The sequence below is a fragment of the Staurois parvus genome, unplaced genomic scaffold, assembly GCF_062004578.1.
Source record: "Staurois parvus isolate SC_StPar_1 unplaced genomic scaffold, SC_StPar_1.0 ptg000384l, whole genome shotgun sequence".
NCBI classification, from domain to species: domain Eukaryota; kingdom Metazoa; phylum Chordata; class Amphibia; order Anura; family Ranidae; genus Staurois; species Staurois parvus.
The window spans coordinates 606,290-623,496 of record NW_028318180.1 but is presented as its reverse complement, the minus strand read 5'-3'; the positions used below and the strand labels follow the sequence as shown (position 1 = coordinate 623,496).

The 17,207-nt window shown below is 47.7% G+C and overlaps 1 protein-coding gene across 1 annotated transcript in view; it reads left to right on the top strand.

The window, feature by feature from the left end:
• LOC149455903 (complement factor H-like) overlaps positions 1-17,207 on the top strand; it is a 746,405-nt gene that overhangs the window by 450,721 nt on the left and 278,477 nt on the right. Inside the window, exon 12 of the mRNA XM_089685749.1 lies at positions 1,794-1,967. Within this exon, the coding sequence (XP_089541875.1) occupies positions 1,794-1,967 (174 nt within the window). The remainder of the gene's footprint in view (positions 1-1,793; positions 1,968-17,207) is intronic.

Sequence of the window (17,207 nt, the reverse complement as noted above, 5' to 3'; positions counted from 1 at the left end):
TGGAAGCAACTAGGAACAACAGCAACTCAACCACGAAGAGGTAGGCTATGTAAAATGACAGAGTGGGGTCAGCGCAAGCTGAAAAGCACAGTGCGCAGAAGTCGCCAACTGTCTTCAGAGTCAATACCTCCAAATTTCATGTGGCCTTCTAATTAGCACAACAACAGTGCATAGAGAGCTTCATGGAATGGATTTCCATGGCTGAGCAGCTGCATCCAAGCTTTACATCACCAACTGCAATTCAAAGCATCAGATGCAGTGATGCAAAGCATGCCACCACTGGACTCTAAAACAGTGGAGACGTGTTCTTTGGCGTGTCGAATCAATCCAATGGACGTGTCTGGGTTTGATGGTTGCCAGGAGAATGGTACTTGTCTGACTGCATTGTACCAAGTGTAAAGTGTGGTAGAGGGGAGATTATGGTGTGCAGTTGTTTTTCAGGGTTTGGGCTTGTCCCCTTAGTTCCAGTCAAGGGAACTCCTTAAGGCATCAGAATACCAATATATTTTGGACAATTTCATGCTCCCAACTTTGTGGGAAGAGTTTGGGGATGGCCCCTTCCTGTTCCAACATGACTGCGCACCAGTGCACAAAGCAAGGTCCATAAGGACAGGGATGAGCAACTTTGGGGTGGAGGAACTTGACTGGCCTGCACCACAACCTGATAGAACACCTTTTGGATGAATTAGAGCGGAGACTACGAGCCAGGCCCTCTTGTCCGACATCAATGCCTAACCTGACAAATGCATTTTTGGAATGGTCAAACATTCCTATAGACACACTCCTAAACCTTGTTGACAGCCTTCCATGAATAGTTGAAGCTGTTATAGCTGCAAAGGGTGGGCCAACTCATTACTGAACCCTACGGACTAAGACTGGGATGTCATCAAAGTTTATGTGCATGTAAAGGCAGGCATCCCAATACTTTTGGCAATATAGTGTATATTGCAACTTACCAGTCATTAGATGTGGTGGCTGCATTGATTTTCTTTTTATAGGATTTTTTTCCCTCTGATTTTACCTGGTGATAAGGCTAGTAACACACCTCCTGTATTAGAGTGCCTCATACTGGATAAAGGAGCATAGGGGCACCTTTAGGACAGTAGCATTGTTATTCCGGGGGAGAAGAGTGTTAGATGGACTAGCAGATTTAAATACACTAAAAATTTAAGCCAAACTCCAGCTAACACTTTATAAGTAGTTATAGCAAACAGTTTATCTTTTGGGATAAAGGTGTTACATAAATAAAAGCTGATCTTTGTAAGCACCCCTGTCAGTAGTAATTGGTTTGTCTCATCCCTGTAACTGATACATTTGCTAGAGTGATTTTTTTTTTTTAAAAAACAGACTTACTGGCCAGCTCACCATAAAATAGAAGAAAGAGAGCCTATAAAAAGAAAACTAATGCAACCATCAGATATAACAATAAGTAAGCTGTAATATAATAAATGTTTGCTCTGGGTTTAATACTGCTTTAAAGAAGAATTAGATATTAATTTGTAATAAATGTATTAGTTTTAAGGGGGAGGGGGTGGAATGTATATATGATCATTGGATTTGATATATGAGGTTTTATGAGGTCCAGGACGCAATTTAGAAAAGTTTTGTAAATTTGTTGAAAATTTAAAGGGCATGAAATTACAAAACATATGCAAAGCATTTCCTACTTTCAGATCATGTGGTGGTATAGAATTTACAAATGGATGCTGTTTGTGCAACAAACTATACATAGAGCCTATCTTCATAGCACCTTGCATGTGTTGCATTTATCCTTTCATTATTATTTTTTTAAGGTAATTCCTGTGGAAATCCTCCAGAAATATTAAATGGAAAAGCTAAAGATGGTAGTAGAGAATACGGACATCATGACCGTGCTACCTATGTATGTTCTACAGGGTACACGCTGTCTGGAATTGAACATGCCTCATGCCAACTTGGAAAATGGACAGATGTTCCAAAGTGTATATGTAAGTAATACATATTCCTATTCTTGTAAAGACAAGAAAATTATAGACATACTGTATATAACAAGCATTTTACATGAGATGAGCAAAACTAATATCCCTACTGAAAATAAATCTGATCATTTTGCTTTAAGCAAATCTACCACAATTCAAACATTTCTCAAATTTGTGCTTTCATATGTTTCATATTAGGTTCCTACTTTCTTTTCACTTCTTTCTGAGCTACATTTTAGTAAACAAATATTTTCTAGGACAAACCAAGGATATAACATACCTACAATAAAGTGCAACCCATGCCCTGCAGACTGATGTTTCCCGTAGAAATCCTCCGTCACTGGGTGTGACGATTGCGGCATCAGACCTCTGACCTTCTCACCAAACTCGTGACCGAAGGACTAGCCAATCTAAAACTGCGATGTCATGTGCATAACAATGCCATGCCCGGCTGCACCCTGCACACAGATTTTCCAGCTAATGGTCCACAACCTGTGTACTCGCAGCCTGAGTGCTATTGTTACTGAGTCAGGTTAATTACACAATTAACCCTTCACACTGCCACCACCTCCTTTTTGTACAGAGAAAGAGGAAACTTGGCAATATCAGCAATAACACTAGGATGATTTGATAATCGTCTGTATACCACTATCACCGCAGACAGGTTATACAGAGGGTTAAACACACATAGTAGCGCTCTTCAGCGGCAGAAAATCGTAAGTTGCATTAAAAAAGCTTTAGAAACAGTTGAACACTTTCAGGAAGTGAGATTTATTACTAAAAGGTCGAAAGGGTTCAATAAAAAGATTTTACAGAACAAAGATGGAACCAATATATATATAAATATACAGAGAACAACAGCACAGCAAAAAGAGAACAGAAAGTTAGGTAGATAAGTACTTGCCAAAAAGCCTTCGGTTAAGCAGCTTCAAGTCTCATGCGCCAAAAAGGATTTCTTGTCTCTACTGCTAGTTTCGTTGTTACAGTGCAGGAGACTCTGCTTTCTCTTTCTCAAACTCTAAGCATAACAGCCTTTTTTCTACCAAAAGCAGCAGGGTGTCTTATTACAATAGAAAGCCAATTGCCTTATTTGGGAAGAGGAGGTTGTGTAAAAAGCTCAGGCTTTTTGAACTCCGCAAACATACACCGATCGCATTCCTGAAGGAGGGGGAAAATTGGAGGAGGTAGACTGATTTGGAGTTTGAGAGATACAAAAATGCATAGGTTTGGAGCAAAATGGATGACCGCGCCCATCTGTATGTGCATGATTGCTACACTGTGGATTGTTTTCAAAGAAGTTTTGCATTCTTTAAAAATAATGCAAGAAATTGTAAACTACTACCTTTATATACATATGGACTAATTGTAATTATGCTTAGATATACCAACACCACATCCCAGTCATGCTCAAGAGCAACATTGGGGAAGATTGTTAACATGCTTACTGTAATTTTACTCTCCTGGACCCTCCTCATGTCGGCTCATCCCCTCTGAGCATTCCAGGAATACAGCTACCTAGTTATAAATTTTAAACTGGACCTTCTACCCAAGCCTCACAATGAAAACAGGGGGGGGGGGATTCTAGGCTGACAAGAGGAGGATAAGGAAAGGAAATTACATTAAATATGTCAACAATTTTCCCAATTCTTGGTCCTCCTCATGTCTGCCTACTATTGGAAATAGCAAGAAGTGCTAAAAAACAAAGAGTGAGTAATAAGAAAAAGATTCAGATGAACTGCTGAAAAGAAAATTTAATTAACAGCTGTAGAAATGACTACAGAACCTAATGATTCTGATGTGACCAAGCGAACATCAACTCTGTAATGACAAATGAAGGTATTCACCATGGAACAGCTAGCCATTTTGCAGGCTACCTCCACTGAGACCTTTGCATAGAGATGCTCACAAGGCCTCTACACCTGTTGAATTTTCTCTGATCTCTGAAAGAGTAGAAAATACCAAGGACTTGTAAACGTCTGTAAAAGTCTAGGTCAGGGGTCCTCAAACTTTTTAAACAGGGGGCCAGTTTACTGTCCCTCAGACCGTTGGAGGGCCAGACTATAGTTTAAAAAAAAAAACTATGAACAAATGCGGACACAGTACAGGTGATGACCAGAGACTGCGGACATAGTACATGAGATGACCAGAGACTGCGGACATACAACAGCGGCAGGAATACTGGGCCGGCCGTTCCATAAGACACACAGACATTTCCCCAATTGTGTCTTATGGAGCGAAATATACGGTAAATGCAGGACACCTTGTTGGGTCAGATCTGTGTACAACGTAAAGAGAGAGAGGGGGGGGATGAGGGGGGGAAAGAGAGAGGGGGGAGAGGAGGAGGGAGAGAGGAGGGGGAGGGGGAAGAGAGGGGGAAGGGGGGGATAGAGGGAGAGAGAGGGGGGAAGAGGGAGAGGGGGGGAGAGAGAAGGGGGGAGGAGGGAAAGAGAGAGGGAGGAGATCGATCATCTATTGCACTTATCTAGGGTCCGTGGCCGTGATACCCGACATGCAGTGATGGAGTCTCCATCTCTTGCTCCCCCTCTTCATGGTCAGCTCTAGGCTCCGCCCTCCGGCCATGACGGTTGCATGCACTGATCAGAATAGATGGCCGGCTGGCTGCAGAGAGGCCAGGTGAGTGGTGCGGGTTCATAAGCCAAGCCCACCTTTCCCTGTTCTAGAATTGCTGATCCGGCCCGAGCTCTCCCGACCTGCCAAACCCTAGTCCCTTGCCTCGCGGCAGATATGCCCCTGCCCGGCGGGCCAGATAAATGTCCTCGGCGGGCCGCATGTGGCCCGCGAAATGTAGTTTTAGGACCCTTGGTCTAGGTAGTCCTGACAATCCAAGAAGAAATAATTCCAGAAGAAACTGCCAACCCACTCTTCATCTTCTTTGGGCACAAATGCTATAAGAATGAATGAAATTGAAATGAAATGGAGTAAAATCCTTGAGTAGAAAATCCAGAACTGGCCTTAGAACAACTCCATCTTTTAGAAAGATACAGTATGGCTCTTTCATAGAAAATGCACATAACTCTGATACTTTCCTAGCAGAGGACAGCAGAGCTGTGGAAAACTCTGTCCTTAAAGGATAAGTTCACCTTTTGCACAAAAATAATAAATGCACATTGTTTTGCAGGTAAAAAAAGTGAATTTATTATTTTTGTCTGCAGGAGCCTGTAAAGCATTGCACCAGCGATCAGCAGATTTCTGGTGCCATGCAGGTCTCCTGCAGATCTGTTAGTATGTCTGCTTGCCCATACGGGATGTACAGGCAAGCAGATATACTGACGGGAAGATTCAATGAACTACAGCGCCGTGGTAGTTCATTGAGAACTACAAGTTGACAGCCACTAAGGCTGTCGGGACTTGCTGTTCATTCTTTCACAGAGCCCATGTGGCCACGCTGTTTTCAAATCTGACAGCTCGTACGGGGGAGCTTCTCCCCGTACGTCTGTCGGGGGGGTGGGGAGGGCAGTGGGTGTCAGCTGCAGAATTGGGAACATGCTGCATGTTCCACCCTAAAAACTGGTGGAACATGTAACCTGTTCCCAAGGGTGAACTTATTCTTTAATATTAGCTTTGAGGACCAAAGACATGGCTCATTTTGGAAAAGAAGCTGTGACCAGTGGCCTTCAGTGGCTACCACCAAAAATGAAAACCAATGTCAGGAATCAGCAGCAGAGATGGCCAGATCTTCATGGCTACACTCAAGAAACTGTGACCAGACAGTATGCTTTAAGTGGAATTTATTTACAGTGAAACAAAAACCATCCAAACGCCATCACACAGTAAACATAAAAATACAAGTGAACAAACAAATCCAGTGACAGAATACCGGATTAATAACTAACAAAAAGAAAGCCTAACAACTAACTATATACAATAGATACAAAAATAAGGAACGTGGTTAAGCAGGGAAACTGAGGTGCAGGGAGCAGATGGAAAGGGGACTGCTGGGGGAAACACACTTGTAGACCCTGAAATTACAACCCAATGCCCAGGGAAACACAGTGCCACAAGCAGGTGATCCAGGCCCTGACAACCCACTTGCTTTTAGTCATGGCTGATAATAAGTAAACCTGCACCTTTTAATGCCTTTATATCATTTTGCGTTGTCAGACATGTAAAATGTTCAACACTGACAGAGAAAGCAGGCTCTAGTGTTCCTCAGAAGACTTCTGTATAAAAGATTTCCAAATGCAATCATAAGTTGAGTTAGTAGATGATTTCTGAGATAAATCTGACATTATCAGATAATTTAAACTGCCTCAAACTCCTCCATTCAACTTCCAGACCATTAAAGTTAATCTCTTGAGATTCAGGTGAATAGTCATGTCCTGGATCAGGAGATCCTGACATTACAGTAGCAGAATTGTCAGCTCCGGCTTCATTCTCTCTAACAGGGGAAACAAAGGTCTTTTCTGCCAGTCACAGAATCACCATCTCCTCCTGATTTCTAGTGTGACTCTGAGAATTAGGGGGAATTGGTGGAAAAACATAACTCAGGGGACAAAGCCAAGACATTCTCAAGGCATCCTAACCCAGAGCATGTAGGTCATAGAATGAAGATAAAAGAGAGGAAAACAGATTTTCTCAGTTGATGGTATCAAATCTATAGCTGGCATTCCCCATGTATCAGAAATACTATGAAGGTACTAAGGATTGAGGAACCACTCATTGTGGTCTACAATCTTTTGCTTAGACTGGCTGCCATAATGTTTTGAGAGCTTGGGAGGTATGAAACCATCAAGGATAGGACAGTTTGCCCTGCCAACAGCAATATTTCAAAAGTGAGTCTAAGCAAAAGACTCCTGGTTTCTCCCTTGTGAACCATATACACCACTGTGGTTTTGTTGTCTGGAAAAATCTTTACTGTTTAACCCCATTAAGGATGCTTGAAAGACTTGAGGGTCATTAGGACTGTCCTGGCTCTAATAGATGAAAGTTGGTGGAAGAAATTCACCCTCAGTGACCCCAGTGGCTTGATGGCTTAATGGGCTCCCCAGAATGGGTGTAGCTACAGGGGTCACACATTCAACCCTGCCTGTGCTGCAGGGGGGCCTGTGCAGCCTGATTGCTAAACTGACAGTCTTTGCTCAGGCAGCAGGGCGGTCCTGGATGGTCATGTAATTGGACGAATGAATGAAAGACATGCCTGATCCAATGCGTCTTTTCCCAGTGTAGCATGAAATTCAGCATCCCATGAAATTCTACACCCCTGCAGCTTGTGCGCATGCGCTGTCTTCTGATCTCACAGGGAAGTGATCAGGAAACAAGCTGAGCCCTGAGAGCTCAAGCCGAAGAGTAAACCGACCAATGTTACAGACAAACAATACATAATACTTTGATTTGAAAGCATTTAAATTTGAAAAAAAAGTTATTTTCTACTTTTTGTTCTAAAAAAATATCCAATAAACTCAAATTTAGTCATAAATTAAGGCCAAAATATATTCTGCTACATTTCTTTGGTAAACAAAAATTCCAATGCGTGTATATTAACCCTCCTGGCGGCATTCCCTAGTGTAGCTCGGGGTAAAGTTTCAGTACCAAAAGCGGTAACCCCAAGCTACACTCGGGAATACACTGCAGAGCTGTTCCACGATCCCTCAATTACTTACCTTGTCCTGCGCTCCCACGATGTCCCTCCTGCAGTGTCCCCTGTAATTGTCTCCGGCGGATGCTGGCATCTGTCATCTAGGTTCCGTCCCCTGCGAGTGTTGGGACGTACGGGGGACGGAACGGCGGGAAATTTGAAAATGACAAAAAGTGACATTCACTAAATACACTAAAATCACATAGTACAACATTACTGTATCAAACCATTTCACATACATTTTGTCCCTAGTGCTTTGTCTTGTGCCTGCCTACATTTTTACTATTCTTTCTGCCTGGAAAACTGAGAAACGTCCATGGCATCCAAAAAGTGTCCTTTTAGGTCAAAATCGGTTTTAGACCAGCTAGAGAACAGCGATAGTAAATTAGAACTACTTGCAGAATTGAATGGTAATGATTCGTGGGGAAATTCATCATCAGACACTGAAAACGATTTTGCGACTTTGCTCAGTGATGTGCGAAATTGACGCTATATTTCTTTTCAAATCTTTTTTATTAGATTTTATATACAAACATATCAGCCTCAATACAGGTTCAGAATAGGAAGGAAATACTGCTTGTTCTCTGTACTGTATTCTTCAATACCTACACTAGGTATTGAAGAATCATCACGATCATAATGTAAAAGTTTATAAAGTTTGGAGATTCCGTTTTTCATTCTGACAGGATTTTTAAGAAAATGCCATAACTTAGAATCTATTTCTAACCATGTATTTAGACCAGTACCATGGTATCCCCTTATCTGCAGGTATGGGTGCATCCATGTACCCGGAACTGGTTGTTTTATTTTATCAAATGTATTGTATCCTAGATCTCTTAATAATTTAGTATTTAGATTTGGTATAAGATGTTCATATGCCGAGATTGGAATAGTAATTTGAAGTTTAGGAAAGGAATCGAGCATTAAGCTTAAACCCATGTTCCAAGCTTCCAACGTGGCGGCAATAGATGGTAAAAGAGAGGTAATCCGTTTAGATGAGACCACTCTAGCCAGGATAAGGGCCTGTAGGTCTTTATTAGGAATCGTATTCCGTTCAATCTGCACCCAAAATTTGTCCGTTGTTGCAAACCAAGTCGGAAGTTGCTCTAAAAGTGTCGCATAATAGTATATGGGTAATACAGGTAGCCCCATTCCTCCTTTCGATTTATGTTTCGTAAGGGCCAGGAATGGAATCCGCGTTTTTTTTTCTTTCCATATAAATCTTTTGATAGCTAGCTCTAGCTTATTGAAATAGAATGATAATTGGGATCGTTTATAATAATACAGAATTTTAGGAAAGATTAACATCTTAAATGCTGCTATTCTACCTATCCACTATGTTTCGAACTTATCAAGCCTTTGCATGTCTAGTAGAGAATATTGATACAGTTTTTCAAAGTTATTCTTAAATGTGTGAGAAGTCGGGGATGATATACAAATGCCAAGGTAGTCCAACTTTTTGTTGGTCCACTGGTAAGGAAACTTATCCTTGAGAATGCCTAGAGGGCCTTTCTTAATTGCAATAGGAAGGGCACAAGATTTAGTAACATTGAGTTTATAATAAGATACCGTTCTAAAGGACTCCAAGGAATTTGAGATTTCAGTAAGAAACTGCATTGGATCAGTGACCGTAAGGATTACATCGTCCGCAGATAGGCCTATTTTATGGGAGGTAGATGCTACTTGGATACCTGATATCCGTGGATTGGATCTAATTTCCTCCGCTAGAGGTTCCATCACTAATGAAAAAATTATAGGGGATAAAGGGCAACCTTGTCTCGTTCCATTGGTAATATTGAAAGGGGCCGACAGGGCATTAGACGTGAACACCTGCCCAGAAGGTACCATGTACAGTGCCATAATAGCCGACTTTATGAAGCCAATTATCCCAAATTTGGTTAAAGTAGCATCTAAATATCTCCAATGAACCATATCAAATGCTTTCTCAGCGTCCAACGCCAAAAACACAGCCTGGAGACCCTTTGATTCCGCGACACGCATCAAATTAAGAATCCTACGGGTGCCATCCGCTGCCTGGCGACCCTTGACAAACCCCACCTGGTCCACTTGAATTAGAAGGGGAGTGATATTTAGTAAGCGATTAGCTATGATTTTAGCGTATATTTTAAGGTCAGTGTTTAAAAGTTAAATTGGCCTGAAATTTTGAGGCCGGTTCGCGGCTTTCCCCGGTTTGGGTAATGTAACTATAATAGCGTTTGGCATCACCGAAGGGAATTCAGAGTTCAATATAGCTGCGTCATAAGTCTTTTTAAGATGGGGCACTAAAATGGGTTGAAATTCTTGGTAATATTCAGCAGAGAAGCCATCTGCCCCAGGGGATTTCCCTTTAGGCAGCATTTTAATAGCCCTACTAATCTCGGATTCCGAAATAGGTTGGTTAAGCTCGTCTAGTTTCTAGTGCGCTAATTTAGGCAGTGTTAAGTGATCCAAAAATTTTGGATAAGTTCAGGGGTAGGTTGAGCAGTGTTGGGGTCCTCTTTAAGATTATCAAGTTGAGAGTAGTAGGAACGAATCGCATCCGCTATTTTATTAGGATGATGCAAAGTTTTATTGGAAACAGGGTCAATAATAGACGTTAGTTTAGATTTTGCCTGTCTAATAGTAAGGTATCTCTCTAACATCTTGCCCGCTTTTCAAATTTAATGCATGGCGCCAAGACATCAGGGTTCTAAGTTCAAGCCTGGTGGCTTGGAGGTCTTCTAGGACCTTAGTAGATAATGATTGCTTATGAAGGCTTTCTAGGCTAGCTATTTTGTGGATTAATTCTGAAAAAGATTTGTTCCTATCTCGTCTATCCTGTGAAGCCAATTTCAAAAGAATACCTCTACAGTACGCTTTATGTGCGTACCATGTGCTAAAGACATTCGTAGTAGAGGGGGAGTTAACATCAAAAAATTCCTGTAACGCTGTGGTGAGAGTAGAGCGAAATGCAGGGTTATAATACATAGATACATTGTTACGCCACAAAAACATGGGAGAAAATTTTAAAGATTCCTCAATAGTCAGAGAAATAGGTGCATGATCCGACCACGTCATGGGGTGAATATCTGCACTAGCAACCATTTGTAATAATTGAATGTCCGTCAGGAAGAAGTCAATTCTTGAGTAGGAATTATGTGGTGCTGAGAAGTAGGTATAGTCCCTTTCTGAAGCGTGTGAACATCTCCATGGATCATACAGATTAGCCTCAGACATCACATTGGCAAGAGAGTGTCGTAGTTTGTGAGTTCAGTGGGAGGAGCCCAAGGAGGAATTAATAATGGCGTTGAAGTCTCTGCGAAATAAGAGGAATCCCTTCTGGATTTTTGCCACTTTTTTTCCGCAAGGAGTTGAAAAAGTGGATTTGATGAACATTGGGAGCATAGATATTGACAATGGTATAAGTGATGTTGTTGATTTCACAAACTATGATTAGGTATCTTCCTTTACTATCAGCCTCCTGGGACAACAGTGAAAATGCGACAGAATTACGAATGGCTGTACGGACCCCGCATTTTTTATTCGTGCCATTGGATGTAAATATATGTGGGAATAAATGATACGAGCAGAGTGGGGCTTTAGAAGCAAAATGTGTTTCCTGAACACAAACACCAGCTAATCTTTGTGCTTCTTCTCACATCGAGTGACGTTTGAATGGGCTATTGAGACCATGGGCGTTCATAGATACGATTTTTAAGACCATGGTAAAGTTAAGGTAGATGATGTAGTAATGCCCTCAAGTGGTGTAATGAGGAATAGCATAAACAAAATTGTGAGCCAGGTGAATATGCTTACTGTATCCGCTGAAGTCCAGCACGAGGTAGAGGATTGCTTCTTTATCTTGCAAGAGAAATATGGTTTAGTGTATGTCCAAACTTGGTCCCTTCTGGTGCTCTGAAGGAAGAAATTTAGCCAAGAAGAAGAAAAAAAAAGGAAGGAAACAAAAAAAAAAACATTTAACGGAAAACTTTGTGTGAATTTAATCACTTCAACGAATGGGGGTTCAACGCCAAGAGGCGCAGCATAATACTGGCTTTCTTGGTGTACAGCAGGTAATTAACAGGGGGTTAAAAGGCGCGGTAGGAAGTTCAGCATGGAAACTCATCCCGCCACTTGTTGCCAATCAGGAGACATTTTTCTAGGGGGCTTTTGGTAGGAATGGATGTATCTTCAGCTGGCAGAAGGCCCCATTTTTTGGCTAATTGGAATCCCTCCGTTTCGCATTTTACCGTTACCACACGGTTGTCTTTGGTGATGAGCAGTTTGGTAGGAAAGCCCCATTGGTATTTGATGTCATGGTTTCGTAGCAGCTTCGTAAAAGATAGTAGCTTTTTTCTGGCTAGGATGGTATGTTGGGAGAGGTCTGTGAACAAGGATATCCCAGTGTAGGGGTCTGGAAGCGGGTTGTTTTTTCTAGCGAAGAGCATGAGTTCCTCTTTAACGTGATAAAAATGGATTCACGCTATGGTATCTCTGGGAAGATGGGTGGGAAGGAAATAAGGCTTTGGCAGTCTGTGGGCCCTGTCTACTACTACCTCTCTGTCTGGAGTGTGGGGCAGCAGAGCAGTGATCATTTGTTGAATATATTTGCGTAGTTCAGTGTTAGAGATGCTTTCGCCCATACCCCTGAATTTAATATTATTCCTGCGGGACCTGTCCTCCAGATCTGCCAGTTTCGCCTTTAATGCCGATAAGTCATCATCAGCGTCATTGTGTGCATCCACCAATTCGTTATGGGCTTTAGCGAGTTCCCCCATTTTATTCTCCACATGAGATACCCCGTCGCCCAAGCATTCAATATCCTTGTTCACTTGCGCCACAAAGCCCATCATATCTTTATGCAGTGAGCCTTTAAGAGTAATCAACATATCTTTCAGTACTGCAGATGTGAGTGGCACAGATTCTGTAGGGTAATCTTCTAACTGTTCCACAAACTCAATAGTGGAATTATGTGGAAGGAAATTGTGCATGCTGTCATCTCCATGCTGTGTCTCTGGGGAGCAGCGCTGCCTTTGCTTTTGTGGACTGTCAGTGGGTGAGGACTGAGCAGAGCCTGCAGTCTGTGCTTAGCCAGGGGGATGGGATGGAGAAGAGCTGCCATTCCCTCTCACATGTCACAGACCCGCGCCATCTTGAGGGGAGGGGCCACCCGCCGGAGTAAAAAACTCTGTCAGTTTGCGGGGCCCCTCTTTATTCTTCCTCTTCCCCATCTGTCCTCCTCGATTCCCCCCTCTATCCGAGGGCTTACTACTTTGTTGGCAGGTTTCCCCGCTGACACCTATTGCTGTAGAGAGCTGCGGGACTCAGTGGCTCTGAGAGCTCCCTCAGTGAGCGGCCATCTCCGTCTGCTGCCGGCCATGCCCCCCTTGGCGCTAGATTTCAAATTTCAGTGTTTTTGGTTCGATTATATTATTGAATTAAATTTACTATTATATTATTTGTTATGATTATTTATTAAATTATAATTTATGATTTCGTGTTTCAAATTTTAACATACCTGGGATGTTTACTAGACTTGTTCGGACAGATTTCACTCAGTTATTCCTAAAAATTACAGGCCTACAATAAAAAAAATACATATTTCCATGCAAAAAAATGTACCGCTTTGAGCACAGAAATATGGATATAATCAGACCGCTAGGGAGGTTAATCATTTGCATAAAAGTTATAGTGTCTACAAGCTATGGTATATATATGTCAGGGCTCCCAGGTATGACCAGAGGTGTGTGACTGATGCAGGGAAACGCAGACTTAAGATATGTGATAAACAATACAATTTATTAACACTAACCATACAAACATAAACGCAGTGCAATACTAAACATAATACAGTGCAAACAAACCAAACCACCCACAGATAACAGTACATACAAGCAAGCGTCGTCAGGCAGGCCGGGTCAATATCAATTGGGCAAGTAGGTACAGGGGGAGCAAGCAGAGAATGGTCGGGGTCACAGGCCAGGTTCAGCAGGTAGCAAGCAGCGTAGTACAGAGGGTCAAGCAGAGGGATGGTCAGGGTCACAAGCCAGGGATCAGGACAGGTAGCAGAGAATCAGACAGGAACAGAGAGCAGGAACAGGATACAGGGCCCAACAGAAACACAACACCAAGGCAGAGTCTGTGGGTCTGGCCATCCCTTAAATACCCCAGCATCATCAGTTCCAGGTGTTAGCTGGCTGAAAGGTTGAGTCTCTGATTGCTGGGAGCACCCGCTGGCCAGCCCTGGTACTGCAGATCAAAAGGCAGGTGAGTCCCACCATTGCTGGCCAGTCCATTCCTAACAGTACCCCCCCCCCCAAGGAGCGGCCTCAGGATGCTCCAAACAGTCCTAGCTGGGCAAAATGTTCCACCGCCCGGGTCTGGTAACTGGCGGGATATCAAAGACTGGCACACCGGGCAGGACTCCGGGCAGAGGCACACCGGGCTGGACTCCGGGCAGAGGCACACCGGGCTGGACTCCGGGCAGAGGCACACCGGGCAGGACTCCGGGCAGAGGCACACCGGGCAGAGGTACATCGGGCAGGACTCCGAGCAGAGGCACACCGGGCAGAGGCACACCGGGCAGAGGCACACCGGGCAGAGGCACATCGGGCAGAGGCACATCGGGCAGGACTCCGAGCAGAGGCACACCGGGCAGAGGCACACCGGGCAGAGGCACATCGGGCAGGACTCCGGGCAGAGGCACATCGGGCAGGACTCCGGGCAGAGGCACATCGGTTTACCAGGCGAAGCAGCAGGCAGCGGGCCACCAGGCGGAGCAGCAGGCACCGGGCCCCCGGGCGGAGCAGCAGGCACCGGGCCCCCGGGCGGAGCAGCAGGCACCGGGCCCCCGGGCGGAGCAGCAGGCACCGGGCCCCCGGGCGGAGCGGCGGGCGTCGGGCCCCCGGACGGGGCGGCGGGCGCCGGGCCCCCAGGAGGGGCGGCGGGCGCCGGGCCCCCAGGAGGGGCGGCGGGCGCCGGGCCCCCAGGAGGGGCGGCGGGCGCCGGGCCCCCAGGAGGGGCGACAGGCATCGGGCCCCCAGGCGGGGCGACAGGCATCGGGCCCCCAGGCGGGGCGACAGGCATCGGGCCCCCAGGCGGGGCGACAGGCATCGGGGCGACAGGCATCGTGCCCCCAGGCGGGGCGACAGGCATCGTGCCCCCAGGCGGGGCGACAGGCATCGTGCCCCCAGGCGGGGCGACAGGCATCGGGGCGACAGGCATCGTGCCCCCAGGCGGGGCGACAGGCATCGTGCCCCCAGGCGGGGCGACAGGCATCGTGCCCCCAGGCGGGGCGACAGGCATCGTGCCCCCAGGCGGGGCGGCGGGCGCCGGACCCCCAGGTGGAGCGACAGGTCTCGGGCCCTCAGGCGGAGCGGCGGGCGCCGGACCCCCAGGAGGAGCGACAGGTCTCGGGCCCTCAGGCGGAGCGGCGGGCGCCGGACCCCCAGATGGAGCGACAGGTCTCGGGCCCTCAGGCGGAGCGGCGGGCGCCGGACCCCCAGGTGGAGCGACAGGTCTCGGGCCCTCAGGCGGAGCGGCGGGCGCCGGACCCCCAGGTGGAGCGACAGGTCTCGGGCCCTCAGGCGGAGCGGCGGGCGCCGGACCCCCAGGTGGAGCGACAGGTCTCGGGCCCTCAGGCGGAGCGGCGGGCGCCGGACCCCCAGGCGGAGCGACAGGTCTCGGGCCCTCAGGCGGAGCGGCGGGCGCCGGACCCCCAGGAGGAGCGACAGGTCTCGGGCCCTCAGGCGGAGCGGCGGGCGCCGGACCCCCAGGCGGAGCGACAGGTCTCGGACCCTCAGGCGGAGCGGCGGGCGCCGGACCCCCAGGCGGAGCGGCGGGTCTCGGGCCCTCAGGCAGAGCGGCGGGCGCCGGACCCCCAGGTGGAGCGACGGGTCTCGGGCCCTCAGGCGGAGCGGCGGGCGCCGGACCCCCAGGCGGAGCGACAGGTCTCGGGCCCTCAGGCGGAGCGGCGGGCGCCGGACCCCCAGGAGGAGCGACAGGTCTCGGGCCCTCAAGCGGAGCGGCGTGCGCCGGACCCCCAGGCGGAGCGACAGGTCTCGGACCCTCAGGCGGAGTGGCGGGTGCCGGACCCCCAGGCGGAACGACAGGTCTCAGGCCCCCAGGCGGGGCGGCGGGCACCGAGTCACCAGGCACAACCGTGGGCTCCGAGTCAACTGGGATGACCGCTGGCACTGGGTCAGACATTGGATCGTCTGGCTGGACAGCGGGCATCGGGTCACCAGGCATCAGGTCATTTGGCTCGACAGCGGGCACCGCATCATCTGGCAAGGCAGTGGGCTCCGAATCAACTGGTATGACCGCGGGCACTGGGTCAGACATTGGATCGTCTGGCTGGACAGCGGGCACTGGGTCACCAGGCATCAGGCCATTTGGCTTGACAGCGGGCACCGCGTCATCTGGCAAGGCAGTGGGCTCCGAGTCAACAGGCACGACAGTGAGCACCGGGTCATCAGGTACCGGATTGTCTGGCTCGACAGCGGGCACCGCGTCATCTGGCAAGGCAGTGGGCTCCGAGTCAACTGGTATGACCGCGGGCACTGGGTCAGACATTGGATCGTCTGGCTGGACAGCGGGCACTGGGTCACCAGGCATCAGGTCATTTGGCTTGACAGCGGGCACCGCGTCATCTGGCAAGGCAGTGGGCTCCGAGTCAACAGGCACGACAGTGAGCACCGGGTCATCAGGTACCGGATTGTCTGGCTCGACAGCGGGCACCGCGTCATCTGGCAAGGCAGTGGGCTCCGAGTCAACTGGTATGACCGCGGGCACTGGGTCAGACATTGGATCGTCTGGCTGGACAGCGGGCACTGGGTCACCAGGCATCAGGTCATTTGGCTTGACAGCGGGCACCGCGTCATCTGGCAAGGCAGTGGGCTCCGAGTCAACAGGCACGACAGTGAGCACCGGGTCATCAGGTACCGGATTGTCTGGCTCGACAGCGGGCATCGGGTCACCAGGTATGACAGCGGGCACTGGGTCACCAGGCATCAGGTCATTTGGCTCGACAGCGGGCACCGGATCAGGTACCGGATCATCTGGATCAACAGCGGGCATCGAGTCAACTGGCCTAATAGGATCGTCAGGCTGGATCAGTTCATCATGCTGGGTAGAGGCATCAGGCCGAGAAGAGGCATCAGGCCGAGTAGAGGCTTCAGGCCGAGTAGAGGCTTCAGGCCGAGTAGAGGCATCAGGCCGAGTAGAGGCTTCAGGCCGAGTAGAGGCTTCAGGCCGAGTAGAGGCTTCAGGCCGAGTAGAGGCTTCAGGCTGAAGAGAGGCATCAGGCTGAAGAGAGGAATCAGGCTGCGTACAGGCATCAGGCTGAAGAGAGGCTTCAGGCTGAGTAGAGGCTTCAGGCTGAGTAGAGGCTTCAGGCTGAGTAGAGGCTTCAGGCCGAGTAGAGGCATCAGGCCGAGTAGAGGCTTCAGGCCGAGTAGAGGCTTCAGGCCGAGTAGAGGCTTCAGGCCGAGTAGAGGCTTCAGGCCGAGTAGAGGCTTCAGGCTGAACCACGGAAGGCAGGCTCACCGGTTTGGATACTGGCAGGATGGTATTGGTTGGAAAGAATTTTCGCTTTTTTCTGGTTTTAACTACTGGAGCACTGCAAGTAAACGCAGGTCTGCAAACGAATGGAGCAGCTGGAGACAGAGAAGAAC